The sequence below is a fragment of a genome, unplaced genomic scaffold (assembly GCF_019419815.1).
Source record: "Pyrus x bretschneideri cultivar Hongxiangsu unplaced genomic scaffold, Pyrus_bretschneideri_v1 Contig58, whole genome shotgun sequence".
Lineage (NCBI taxonomy): Eukaryota > Viridiplantae > Streptophyta > Magnoliopsida > Rosales > Rosaceae > Pyrus > Pyrus x bretschneideri.
Genome location: NW_025999796.1, coordinates 948144 through 962730, shown reverse-complemented (window position 1 = coordinate 962730; position 14587 = coordinate 948144). Strand labels below are relative to the sequence as shown.

General features: G+C 38.7%; 1 protein-coding gene across 2 annotated transcripts; it reads left to right on the top strand.

The window, feature by feature from the left end:
- The first annotated feature begins 439 nt into the window (after positions 1 to 439).
- LOC103957858 (serine/threonine-protein phosphatase BSL3) lies at positions 440 to 13149 on the top strand. Of its 2 annotated transcripts, XR_001954086.2 has the most exons (22): positions 440 to 1008; positions 2011 to 2071; positions 2182 to 2260; positions 2375 to 2454; positions 2533 to 2627; positions 2748 to 2847; positions 3645 to 3714; positions 4269 to 4370; positions 4456 to 4537; positions 7031 to 7210; positions 7733 to 7997; positions 8083 to 8320; positions 8414 to 8584; positions 9354 to 9592; positions 10114 to 10198; positions 10324 to 10422; positions 10503 to 10702; positions 10785 to 10860; positions 11744 to 11879; positions 11998 to 12137; positions 12412 to 12870; positions 12953 to 13149. XR_001954086.2 is itself a non-coding variant. In XM_009370083.3 (21 exons), exons 1-21 carry the CDS (start codon positions 576 to 578, stop codon positions 12493 to 12495), a joined length of 3015 nt encoding a protein of 1004 aa, XP_009368358.1. In that variant the 5' UTR covers positions 440 to 575; the 3' UTR covers positions 12496 to 13149. The 2 variants fall into 2 exon arrangements, 1 of the variants encoding a protein (XP_009368358.1); XM_009370083.3 differs by having other exon boundaries at positions 12412 to 13149.
- The last annotated feature ends 1438 nt before the right edge of the window (positions 13150 to 14587 follow it).

Genomic DNA, 14587 nt, shown 5'->3' with positions numbered 1-14587 from the left:
ACACAAACTTGAGAATATAACATGATAAGAAAAATAAATTAGTAATAATGACTACAAAAAATTTAATGATTGTGCGAATACCATTAAAACACCTCGAAGCGGAACTTGAATTATGAAGGCATGGCAAATATTAAAAATCTAGAAGAAAAGGTTGAAACATTACAAGCACTTGCATTAATTTTTTTTTAGAGAGAGAAAGGGCAGCGATTGGTGGAGAGAGAAGATTGAAATGGTTTTGTGTTTGTTGGGGCTTTGAGATTGTCTCCGTCCCGTTTCTTTCAATCTCTATTCCTCCTCCTTAGTCCTTACCCTTTCCTTATTCTTCCCTCCGCTAGAGAGAGAGATTAAAACCTAGAAATTATTTTCTCAAGAAAATTTGGCGGAATTTTCCCCTTTTTCCGGATTTCCAGAAGCTGAGGATCCGAGCTAGGGTTTCGGGTGTGAATATCCAGGATTTTTTTGCAAGGTGAGGTCTGGGATCGCGGGAACTGGATCGAAATGTTGGTTAGGAATGCAAATTCGTGGGAATTCTAGTTCCGATCTTGAAATTAGGGCGCGAATCGAAGGCTAAAGCAATGGATGTGGACTCATCGTCGATGGTGCCGGAGACCGATCACGATCCGGCAGTACCAAACCACAGTACGACGTCGTCACCGGCCGCAGTGGAAGGGGAGCAACAACTAGGCGAGCAGGCGCAACCGGGAACTGGATCTCCGCCGCAGCAGCCTCAGACGGCAACGGCGGCGGCGGCTCCACAGGCACAGCAGACTCCGGTGGCCGGGCCCAGGCACGCTCCAACATACTCGGTGGTCAATGCAATTTTAGAGAAAAAAGAAGACGGGCCAGGGCCCAGGTGTGGCCACACGTTGACTGCGGTGGCGGCCGTGGGAGAGGAGGGCACGCCGGGCTACATTGGCCCCAGGTTGATTTTATTTGGGGGTGCCACAGCTCTTGAGGGCAATTCGGCTGCTTCAGGGACTCCATCATCAGCTGGAAGTGCTGGCATAAGTATGTTATTTTCTTTGTTTGCTTGGGTAGCTTCGTCTTTTGAGCTTCTATGATGTTTGCGTCTTTGAGCTTCTATGAATGGAAACCCTAATAGTAATGGTTCTGTTATGATATAAGTAGTCTATCAACCTCGCTTTGTTAGTTTCAGATTGCGGTTTTTTGTTCTTCTTTGATGTTTACATCTATGATATGGTTATGATATGCTGCGCGGTGGAATTCTAAGTTGTAGTTATGTAAATTGTCTGTGAAAAGTCCTTGTTATGTTCAGGTTCTTTAACCTTAGGCTCTCTATCTGTGTGCTCCCATATTGTTAATGATACAAGCACTGTCTTACAGTTCTGGGAAGAAAAAAGTTACGTGTAATTAGAGTTAAATTTCGGTGCCTAGAAGGTTTCTGATTGAAAAGAAATTTAGAAAGCTTTATCTTTGCCCAGCTCTTATTGATACTTGATAAATTCATTTTGTTTTATGCAAATTTGCGATAGTTATAGCAAGTGATTTTAGTGGTTGGTTGTTTTGTTGTATCCCAACAAATATGCATGTAATTTTCTTCTTTTTGTCATTGCTATGGTTCAGAAACTTACTCTCTTTTGAACTAAAAGTGATCAAGTGGCATCTAATGCCATTGGAGCTTCAAATCTCTGTGTTTGTTGTTTTCAAATTGCGTCTAAATCCCTGCCCTCTAATGGTTATTTTTTTAGCATCCATAGTTTGGATTCTGCTTTGAGCTTCTAGGGGCCAGCTAGCATTTATTTATGGTGTGAAGGTGCTGGCTTCTGTGGGGATGTTTGAGCCATTCAAGTTGTTGGTCTTTCTGATATATTCAGCGGTCCAAATTACCATGGGGCCTAATCTACATCTTGATTAATGCTTGTGCTTGTAGTGAATCTCACAAGAATACTGATTCATTTCATTTTAAATAATTCTAATTTAAGACACTTAGTGGGAAAAAGGCTTTGTTGTTGTTGTTGTTGTAAGACACTTGTTTGTTCTTGATTTCAGGACTTGCAGGTGCCACCGCAGACGTGCATTGTTATGATGTGCTAACAAATAAATGGTCTAGGTAAACCTAGGAATAAATATCGTGTGTCTTATCAGCCTGTGGCTGTCCCTATTTTGTATTTATCCTCTGTGTTTACTTTAGTGGGTACATTGTTATGACATGCATTGTAGGATCACACCCTTTGGAGAACCTCCCACCCCAAGGGCTGCACATGTAGCAACAGCTGTAGGAACTATGGTGGTTATTCAGGTCAGCACTCAATATTTTATCTCTCAAGCTATGATTCCCAAGTCGCTGCCGTTTTAGAATTTTTCTATTCATTGCATAATTACTTTCCTAATGGAATCTTTGATATCAATACAGGGTGGAATTGGTCCTGCTGGTTTGTCTGCTGAGGATCTTCATGTTCTTGACCTCACACAGCAACGGCCTCGATGGCACAGGTTATACTTGAATTGGCTGCTTTCTTTAAAAAAACTTATTGTGGGACTTTTAACCAAGTGGAGCTAATTTTACTATAGGGTTGTTGTTCAAGGCCCTGGACCTGGGCCACGGTATGGACATGTGATGGCATTAGTGGGGCAAAGATATCTTATGGCAATTGGTGGGAATGATGGTGAGTCACTTCAGGGTCTATCTTACTATCTTTTCTGCATTGAAGTAAAGGGAAGAAAGAAGCTACATGCTTAAGTTTTTACAAATATTGAGAGAAGGGGAATTGGTGTGTGGTTTTCAGGAAAACGGCCATTAGCTGATGTTTGGGCTCTCGACACAGCTGCCAAACCTTACGAATGGCGTAAGTTGGAACCAGAGGGGGAGGGTCCACCACCATGCATGTAAATCTTTCACGCTTTCCCTCGTTAGCATTCATGACATTCAAATTCTTATTATAACATATATACATGCACGTGTCTCACCATTTTGGTATTTATATAAAAGGTCACATGCTTGGATATTAAAATGAATATGTATTCTTTTAGTTTTGGGTATTGGCTTCATACTTAAGTTGTGTTCTCCCTATTTTTCAGTTGTATATGCCAATAGATTTTACTGTTAGAGGCATATATTTCATGGACTTATGCGAGTGTTTGGGTACTGATTTTAGTTCTACTAGTGAGAGAATGTGTAGACATCCTTCTCAAATAAAAAGAGAATATGTAGAAATGAGTATATGACATTTGCTACTTTTAGTTGCCGGGAAGTTGGTTTTTCTTTTTAATTCTTTTTCCCACGTGATATAGTATGTTCAATAGAATTTACTTTATGAGTGGACACCATGGGGTAAAGCCACCTCTACAGGACCCTTGACAGTTCATCTTAAAGCATGTGATCCTTAATAGTGATGTAAAAAATGAAGAAAATAAAAGAATAAATCTGAACTGTTGCTTCAGAGAACGTTACCTAGAAACTGCTGGTAATTGTTTCATTGATTCATTCTTTGCATTTCTTACCATAAATACCGTGTCACTAGTAATCAATATGATACTACAGTGAATAATTTATTCTTTAGAAGTTATGCATCTTTGACTTGCTATTGAATTGTCGTGGTTAATTTTCAATTGCATAATTACCATGTTTTTTGTTGATGATATTGCAATGTCGATATCTTATCTTACTCTTTGTATATGGCCAGGTATGCAACTGCAAGTGCAAGGTCTGATGGTCTTCTCCTCCTCTGCGGAGGGAGGGATGCAAATAGTGTGGTGAGTCAAACAGTGTAATTTTTTGGGCGGTTTGTTTTTGTGAAGGATGAATGTGATAGTATCATAGTAGCATTTCAGGGATTTTATTATTTTTATATTGATTGCTGGATGGCTCCAGATTGTATTTGCACTTTGTCACGCACATTTTGAAAAACTGTGGAACAGTTACCCCTTCGCATATGTATCTAATCTTTCTAAAAAAAATGTGATTTTGATATTTGTTAGGAAACTACTTAACTGAAAACAAAAGTTACCCGTAGCTTATTGGTGACTCAAGGATTGGCATATCAATGTAATCAGAAGTCTTATTTTGGTGTGTGGGAAGGACAGGGTGGTGGGGTTATGGCGTTTGTGGCACAGATTACTTCTATTTGTCTTTACAGTTTGTTTATTTAGCTTGTGTCTGAATGTTGTTGACTCCCCTCCCTCTTCAAATTTTGCGAAGCACATGTGTTTCCAATATTAGTAACAGCTTTGTAATGTTTGCTTGAAGAAAAAGCAGCTTTGTCATGTAATTCTGGGTTAAGTTTTCTTTTGGTTTCTTCTGTTTGCAGCCATTGGCAAGCGCATATGGTCTTGCCAAACATAGGGATGGCCGTTGGGAATGGGCAATTGCTCCTGGTGTTTCACCTTCTTCAAGATATCAACATGCAGCAGTGGGTTTTTGCATCTGTTATTTTTAATTCCCATTTTCCTTATTTGAATTCAATTTCCTAAAACTAGCATATATTATGATACTAGGTCTTTGTTAATGCACGTCTGCATGTTTCTGGAGGGGCCCTTGGTGGTGGCCGCATGGTTGAAGATTCATCAAGTGTTGCAGGTATTTATTTATGTTTTTACAAGCATTATATGGAATGTAGGCTCTCTCCAGTTTTTGGCATGGATGATCCTTGAAAGAGAATCTAAGAACTGAATGGTTTAGACCCTTGAGTCACAGCCCTGGAAACAGTACCTTCATAAGTTTTCTCAAGTGAGCCTTGGCAGGTGTTGTGGGTTTCTTACCCTAGAAGGTCTTGTGGGTTTCTTACCCTAGAATGGATAGGCGTTGACTAAATTATTGCTACTCCATAACATGAAATCAAAATTCAAAGTAAAGTTTACATATGGTTATGCAAACACTTGCATATTCTTGTCATTGTAAAGTTAAGATATATGGTTCAATTAAGTGTTTTTCAAAATAGATTTTAGTTTCTGGACTCAACATTAACTGGTTCTCTAGTAAATACAATGAGAAATATGCTTTTGTAGGATGTGATGGAGGTAAGCTGGTTGTTTTTTTTAATCTCTTGGGGTTGGTGAAAGTTTACTGTTAGGTCATGTATAGTGGGGGATGCTTTTCGAGAGGTGCCAAATCGTTAACTTCTTCCAGTAGTTTCTGGTAGATGTATTTTAGTTTTTCTCTCCCTCACTCTCCAGGATAACTACATTGTGCCTGATCCTCTTGTATTATGCTTCAAGCAAATATTGAGATCTTATGATCTTTAGTTTTGTTTTCAATGTCTGAAGCAATTCAAATGAGACTGCTGTGGCTTTTATTCCAGTTCTTAAAATAATTGATCCTTACCACATCAACGTGTAAAATTTGGTAGATTAACTATGCTTCTTGGAGAAACAATTACATTGGTAGCCTAAGTTTTGTTGTTGTGTGTTGGTGTTGAAATATTTATGCTTCCAAGAGGTTCTTCATGTTGTGAATATCGCGTTTAAGAGTGCAAATAATAGAACAAACTTGGAAATCAAAAACAAAATAACCAAGACAAATAACACCAATAATTAACGTGGTTCGGCTATATGTGCCTACATCCACAGGGCAACAACAACAATCTTTCACCATATCAATAATGAGACAACGAATTATCTTGCGAAGTCTCCGAAAACCTGAAAAAATAAGAACAAGAAATACACTCTTATCTCTATTCTTTTCTCTTGAATTCACTTTGCCCTTACAATACCCACTCACTCAACTCCTTCAGTGGTATACAACTTATTGTCCAATTCAAAACTAGTGCCCCCTTTATATAGACGTAACAAAGGTCTTCAATAAGGATTACTAATCCTAATGGAATCTAGTTACAAATCTTTCTCAAATTGGAAAAACAATTGTAATTGGGAAAACAATTTAATCCTCTAATACTATAACTCCTAAAAGACTTAGGACAACTCATCATGAGCCGTAAAAGCCCAACAATCTCCCCCTCCAAACCATGAGGAAGGCATACCAGAATAGGATTGCTCCTCTTGATCAAACTCCCATTGATCGAACTTCTCATAGTTAGGCTCCCCTTGATTGTACTATTCATGACCAAACTCCCCATGATCGAACTTCTCTTGATCAAGCTCCTCTTGATCAGACTCCCATTGATCAAACTTCTCATTACCAGGCTCCTCCTGATCGAACTTCTCATAACTAGGCTCCCCCTGATCGAACTATTCATGACCAAACTCCCCTTGATGGAACTACTCATGACCAGACTCCCCTTGATCAGACTTCTCTTGACCAGGCTCTCGCTGACCAGGACTCTCCACTCCATTAGCAAAAGCAATTATATACTTCTTTGCCAGAAACCATCGCTCATCTGCATCTTGGTCCAATCAGCACTGGACATTCTTGGTGGCTTGCTCTTAACACCTTCAATAAAGCATGTCCTCCGTTCGTGATTTCCACGTAACCAAGTTGGAGCGGGTGAGTTTCATCATGGTGCTAATCGCACCCTCCATTCTAAACGGATATAAGCTAAACGAGGCCCTGATACCCCCTGTGGATATCACGTTTAAGAATAGAAAAAAAATAGAACAACTAGGAAATTGAAAACAAAATAACCAAGAAAAATAACACTAAGAATTAAAGTGGTTCTGCTATTTGTGCCTACATTCACGAGGCAGCAGCAACAATCTTTCACTATACCAATAATGAGTACAACAAATTATCCTTCCAAGTCTCTAGAATTGAGGCGTGACGAAAAACCTGAAAGACCAAGAACAAGAAATACACTCTTATCTTTTCTCTTGCACACACTTTACACTTACAATATTATCTCACTCTTAACTCCTGGAGTGGTATACAATATACTGTTTTGCTCTAATTCAAAACTAGTTCAATAGCCCTGTTATATTGACATAATAAAGGTCTTCTTCAATAAGGATTACTAATCCTAATTGGAATCGGAATCCTTCTCCAATTGAGAAACCAACTCCAATTGGGAAAACAATTTATTCCTCTAAGACTTTGTTTCCTAATAGACTTAGGGCAACTCATCATGAGTTGGAAAAACACCATAAGTGTTCTTACAAGTTTCTATGTTCTTATGTGCAGTGTTGGATACTGCAGCAGGAGTTTGGTGTGATACAAAATCTGTGGTTACTAGTCCAAGGACAGGTAGATACAGTGCTGATGCAGCCGGTGGGGATGCTGCAGTTGAGCTGACAAGGCGTTGCAGGCATGCAGCTGCAGCGGTTGGTGACTTGATCTTTATATATGGTGGTCTACGTGGCGGTAAGAAATGAACGTATTATTTTCAGTCATGCTGCAGTTTTTTCCTGTTTCAGTAATTCAATGAAGTGAATCCAGCAATCATTTAATTGTTGTATAATGCATACACTTTGTGACGATGGAATGTAGGTTGCAACTTGCAGTCACTAAAATATTTTGCACCATGAATCGACATGTTTAGAGAATAATAGACTTCTTTTGTTTCTTGAGGTTGACGTTTCCAGTACATGGTTATGTTTCTGATACATATATGATTATTTCAAAGTTGAGGTCTCAATGGTTGGTTTATTAGTTAATTTAGCTTTCGAACTCTCTTTTTTGGGTTATATTTGTCTTTAGTGGATGAGTAAACTAGGGTAAGACAACAGGCAAGGATACTGTAGGTGCAGCAATGTAGAAATTTATGAAGGATTTTAGGAGCTGTAATTTTGATGGTTTTTGAAAGATTTTATACCATGGATTCTGGAGTTAACTTACAGTTTTATCATTCTGAACTTATAATTGCGTTATTCTTTTATGCTATAGGAGTGCTGCTTGATGACCTACTTGTTGCGGAAGATTTGGCTGCTGCTGAAACAACAACTGCAGCTTCGCATGCTGCAGCTGCAGCTGCTCAATCTGGACAAGGCCGTTTACCTGGAAGGTATGGATTCATTGATGACAGAGCAAGGCAGTTGCCCGAAGCAGCCCCTGATGGTGCTGTTGTGCTGGGAAATCCAGTTGCCCCCCCAGTAAATGGTGACATGTATACTGATATAAGTACTGAAAATGCTTTGCTCCAGGGAACCCGGTAAGCTAGTCGTTGTGTGTACATTTTGATTCCAGGTTTTGAAGTCACATAGTACTTGTTATATTAAAGAGTGATTGTTGTGTAGGAGAATTAGCAAAGGTGTAGAGTACTTAGTTGAAGCATCAGCAGCAGAAGCTGAGGCAATCAGTGCCACTTTGGCTGCTGCCAAGGCACGACAAGTTAATGGAGAAGTTGAACTACCTGATAGAGATCGTGGTTCAGAGGCTACCCCCAGTGGGAAGCAGATATCTACCTTGATCAAGCCTGATTCTGCTGGGTCAAATAATATTCCTTCCGCTGGAGTGCGACTGCATCATAGAGCTGTCAGTATTAAATTTTATGAGGCAACTTCTGTGTGGCAAGAAGTTTTAAACCTGTGTAGATCTGTTCTTAATGTTTCTTACATGCTTTGCCAGGTTGTTGTAGCTGCAGAGACTGGTGGAGCTTTGGGTGGCATGGTGAGGCAACTTTCAATTGATCAATTTGAAAATGAAGGCAGGCGGGTTAGTTATGGGACTCCAGAGAGTGCTACTGCAGCAAGGAAATTGTTAGATCGACAGATGTCCATTAATAGTGTGCCCAAAAAGGTAGAAGACGTTATGTGACAGTCTTGCCTCCCTAAAATTGCCATATTTCATTAGTACATCTAATAAAAGCAAATGTCCATGCTCAACTGTTGATGGGTAAAGTTTGCTAACTTCTTCCTTGTCCACCTGATTAATGCTAATTGTATCATAGAAAATAGAAAGATAATTAAATAAAAGAACAAGTTCCTAAGTGGTACCCTAAATTGTATTCAATAGTGTGAATGCATTTTTGCACTTGTCATCATTCTGGAAACCTAAGGTAGATGCATCTGTGAGTTAGAATATCAAGCATGCTAATGCAACCAACTATAGAGTATTGGAGGCCACTTTAAAGTCATATCGTTGCTTTCACATCTGTGTCTATCTGTTGCCTTTAATTTCATTTTCAAATTATTCATCGTTGTTTTATTTATGCTGCCCCTGTACCATGAAGAGATATAAAGCTCAATTAAGAGTTTCTCTTATCCTGTGCTTGGTTGTTCACTTATAAAAGATTAAGACGATTATACATTCTCATCCTCACATGGTCGTACCAATCCTCATCCTGACATAGTCGAACCATTCGCCATCCTGAGTCCAGACATAGTTGAACCATGATTCGTGTATTCAATTCTTATCCAGTGTCCTGGATACTTCTTTCTACCTATTATTATCCTACAAATGCGGTGACCCTAACACTTGGTATTACGAATGTCATCCAGCATATGTAATGTCTACTTACAAAGTTTATTGGGGTTCATAATCAATAAATTTTCTCTATTCTTATCAGGTAGTGGCACATCTTTTAAAGCCTCGTGGGTGGAAGCCTCCGGTTCGTCGGCAATTTTTCTTAGATTGTAATGAAATAGCAGATCTTTGTGACAGTGCTGAGCGAATATTCTCTAGTGAACCAAGCGTCTTACAGCTTAGGGCTCCTATCAAGATATTTGGTGATTTACATGGGCAGTTTGGTGATCTCATGCGCCTTTTTGATGAGTATGGTTCACCTTCAACGGCTGGGGATATTGCGTAAGTGGCTTTACTTAACGCACCACTAACCAACTTGGTTTATACGGTTCAATATTGAAATATTGAATTACATATGTTAAGGGGTCTGTCTCTGCACCCCATGATATTACATTGATAGTTATATCTTAATAGTTTAACCATATAGTTATATCCTAAGATGACAGCATGGCAACAAATAAGTCATGCGTAAACTTCCAATCCAGTCCTAGTGTGAATTTCTTTTTTGGTTTATAGAACGCGGGAACATTTAGGTTAAATTAAGTGAAATCTCTTTTGCATTTGTAATGGAAGGCGGATTCTATAGGTGACTATGCAAATTGTTCCAGGCTCCATCTACTAATGCTCGGTTTATTTGTTTGAGTTATATTTTGTTGTAAGTTTTGCCGTTCAGTATTCACATAAAGGTTTTGACCTTTATACATCTTGTATAATATAGTTATAAATATTTCATTGTACATCTTCTACAATACAGAGTTTTATGTTTCTTACATTTACGCTGATTTTATATGGACAAAAATCAGATATATCGACTATCTCTTCTTAGGAGATTATGTTGACCGGGGCCAACATAGCTTGGAAACCATTACTCTTCTGCTTGCTTTGAAGGTACATTTTAGCTGCCTTTTTGTTCTGTTCCAGTTTTCTCACTTGATGCTTATCTCTCTCTGTGATTGCTGTATGAGTATTTCTATGCTAATGCAATGTTTGTGAAAAAATGGTCAATATTGCAGGTTGAGTATCCCCAGAATGTACATTTAATTCGTGGCAACCATGAAGCTGCAGATATCAATGCTCTATTTGGCTTTCGGATTGAATGCATTGAACGAATGGTACTGTATTTTAACTACATCATATCTGTGATTTTATTTGTAATCTCTGGTGGTCAATGACTGAATGGCTTGATGAGCAGGGTGAGAGAGATGGAATTTGGGCATGGCATCGAATAAACCGTTTGTTTAATTGGCTTCCGCTAGCAGCTCTGATTGAAAAGAAAATCATTTGTATGCATGGTGGTATTGGTCGGTCTATAAATCATGTGGAACAGATTGAGAATCTCCAGCGTCCTATTACAATGGAAGCTGGCTCCATTGTGCTTATGGATTTGTTATGGTCAGTGCATGTCTATGTTGATACATTTTATAATTATCTTTATGTTGATTGGTCAATGATGTTGTCATATGATTCTCTCTAGGTCTGACCCAACAGAAAATGACAGTGTGGAAGGTTTAAGACCAAATGCTAGGGGTCCTGGGTTGGTTACATTTGGGGTGAGTAATTTTAAATTTTGTCTTCCGTTATTTCACATTACCTATAATGTTATAGAAATTAAAGGTATCTAAATTAGTACATTTGTCATCAAGTAGTCCGGATGTGTCATCATCAATGGGTACATTCGCGCACTAAACATACTCACATGTTATTAATGCATTTTCGCCAATATCGATGAATATCTGTTCATTAATAAAAAATGGATATCCTGCAAAAAGATTGTTGGTTATCAAGTGCTGACTTTTTTAGGAAATGATTTTGTTAATACTGTACAGTACTATTTTTTTAGCAAAGTTAATGGTCCTAAATGGGATGTGGGATATCGTACATAGATGCAATCTAGATTGTTTACAAACAAAGTTGCATTTGTAGTATTGTCACAATTTGTTGATCAGGATGACTTTTTTATATAAAAGGTTGAAATATATAGTAGCATGCAAAATTGTTAATATTGTTTCAGTTGGTGTCCTGATAAAACCATTTCCAAAATCTGAGAATCGGAAGTATTTTGTTCTCTTTATTTCTAGAAAATTCCATTCCGAGATGTACGTTACTCTAGAATTCCATGCCACAAAACGAACAGAACCTTGAAGCAATGGAATTGGTATTTTCTATGTACGTGTCTTGTAAATAGGAATTGGTATTTTCTATATACGTGTTGTAAATAGTTGAATGTGACATTCTGCATGGAACATGGAGTCAAACATTCATTGTTCAGTAATTCATCTTGCTTGATGCCCGTTGAGGCTTTTTCAGTTTATGTTAACTTCAATGAGTTCTTATTTTGTAAAGTACTGGGATCGTAAAATTGTATAGCGTTAGCTGGTATTTTTTGTTTTTTATATCTGTTTGTATGCCATCTAAAGTGTGTTGATGTTGCAGCCTGATCGTGTCATGGAATTCTGCAATAACAATGATCTTCAGTTGATTGTACGTGCACATGAATGTGTAATGGATGGATTTGAGCGTTTTGCCCAGGGGCATCTGATTACACTTTTCTCTGCTACCAATTATTGTGGTATGTACTTGTCCCCTTTTCTATTTATGCAGCTTTGAGATCCTCAAAAGACATCTCAGGTTTGGCCTTCACCACTGTCAACCAAACATCTCATGTTTGCTCTTACCGCTCTCAACAGGTACGGCCAATAATGCAGGGGCAATCCTAGTCTTGGGTAGGGATCTTGTGGTGGTTCCAAAACTCATTCATCCCCTACCACCAGCAATTTCATCACCAGAAACTTCACCGGAACGCCATATTGAAGACACATGGATGCAGGTACTGATGTTTATTTCTTATTTCATGTTTAGATCTGTAGTTATAACTTGTAACTCCAAAGGTTTGAATGAGAACCTTATTGTTGAATCTCTCTTTGTACGTGTGCGCGCATGAGTGCGTGCATGTGTGTACCTCTGTATATTTATTGTATAATATATAAATGTATGTATGTGCATACTCATACTGGAAATTTTTTGCTTCCCCTTTCCCATCGGAACATGTAGTCATTGTTTTGGTGGTAATCTTTGTTTGAATTGGCTTGTTATGAAACCAGGAATTGAATGCAAACAGACCTCCAACACCGACTAGAGGCCGTCCCCAAGTAGCTAATGATCGGGGTTCCCTTGCTTGGATATAGTTGATTATTCTGAATTGCTTCGTCATATCATATTCATTCTGGCCTCGTTCTTCCACATGGGATTACTAGTGCTGTATAGAGCATGATGTCAAATACAAGAAGTTCCCCTGTTCTTCCACATGGGGTTTCTCGTGGTGTATAGAGCATGATGCCATATACAAGAAGTTCCAAAACTTGTGATCTTTTTTCCAGATAACAAGTTTGAAGGCTTTCTGAAATTTTGGTTTACTTTACACAATTGGTAGGCCATGAGATGATGAGAAGATACAGAGTTGAAGAAGCAGGTTGCGTTCGGCGGGTAGGTTTTACTTTGTTTGATGTGCTAAAAGTTGCGGTTCAGGTCAACCCACCCTTTGTAAATTGAGCTACAGGCAGGTAGAAATCGTCTTCGTTCTTCCCGTGGATTGGTAGTGTTGAGTATTCTTCTGATTATATATTGTTTTATTCCTCGTTTTAGGTTTATTAATTTCCGTTTGAAGAGGACACGGGGTCTATTTGTGGTGGTGAGATATATGAAATGTTTAGAATCTTTGTGAGCGTCGGTCCGTCATTGTATCATAGAGGTATTGCTTTGTGTAATATTTCATCTCTGTTTTGTACAATGTAACATTGTGTGATATCCGACACATGCATTGTGAAGTTTTGGTCGTAAAATGTTGTGCATCTTTCTAGTTTCTTTTCCTGACGATCAGCTACGCTTTCCCGCAACCTTGTAAGATGTAAAATTATGTAACTGGTGGAAAACTTAAGGTTTCGGAGAGCCTACTTTTCTCTGCGTATGCATGCCCCAAAACAAACAAATCCCAGCCTTGTATTTTTATAGCTTGACAACTAGCGGATGCGATGCGTTTGGCAAGCAAGGGGAGAAGATGTAGTCGCTTCAAGTCTTTTCGAATGATTGTTGAAGTCTTCAATCGGCGTAGGCAGTTACACACGTGAATCTAGAGTAAGGTTGCATTAAGGAAACATAAACTCACAAGATAAAACCCAAAGTCCCCGAGAAAAAGGTGAAAAGTGCAAAGTCAATGCTTGAAGAAAACAAGTGGTGATTAACGCTCGCATCAAGGTATGACCAACCTAAGATAGGTGTCTCATTAAAACCTTGTCATGTTAGTAGAACTTAGAACGGCATGCTCTCGAGAAAAAGGTGAAAAGTGCAAAGTCAATGCTTGAAGAAAACAAGTGGTGATTAACGCTCGCATCAAGGTATGACCAACCTAAGATAGGTGTCTCATTAAAACCTTGTCATGTTAGCAGAACTTAGTACGGCATGCTCTTGAACAAAGGAAAAAAAAGTACATTACGGTCAACTAGGTATCTATCAGATACTCCCCCTGAATTCGACAAAACTCCTTAATTAGATTGCAAGCGGTGTAATTCTGACAATTTAAGAATTCTAATTTCTCGGACAAGCTTGAGAAAATTGGACTTTGGTAATGACTCGGTGAAGATCAACAAGGTTGTCATGGGAACGTTTGCTTGATTTGATCTTCTGATGCTCTTGTTGTTGATGAGATGAATTTTGGCGCAATGTGCTTGATATGGTCTCCCTTGTTGTGTTCTTTATGAATCTGGTCCATACATGCAAAATTATTCTCAAATATCACTATTGGGATGTCAACGATAGATGACAATCCACAAGTGCTTCGAATATGCTCGACACAATGGCTTTCAGCCATGTACACTCACGAGTAGCCTCATAGGGGATGAATATCTCGACATGGAACTAATTTGAAGGTGTTTTGCATTAACTAGAGAGGTTGTGTGAGTCTGTCCTAATTTATGCAAATAAGTCCCTAGTTGGAGGAAACCAAAATATGTACATGATTACTTGCAATTGCAGAAATGTAGAGTCCTTAGATGTAACTCTAGTGATAGTTGTGATATGTCACACTTCTAGAGATAAGAGTTGCAAGAACTCATTGGGATTGATGTTTTTCATGGAACGTTATGACACATATTTGTATGAATGTTACCAAGTTACAATCGGTTTCACTCACGCGAAACGATTCGCCCGGGCACTGAGGTAGTGAGATGAGACATATGTGTCTGAAACATATTGGAGTGCGAGATATGACATGTGTATGATTTC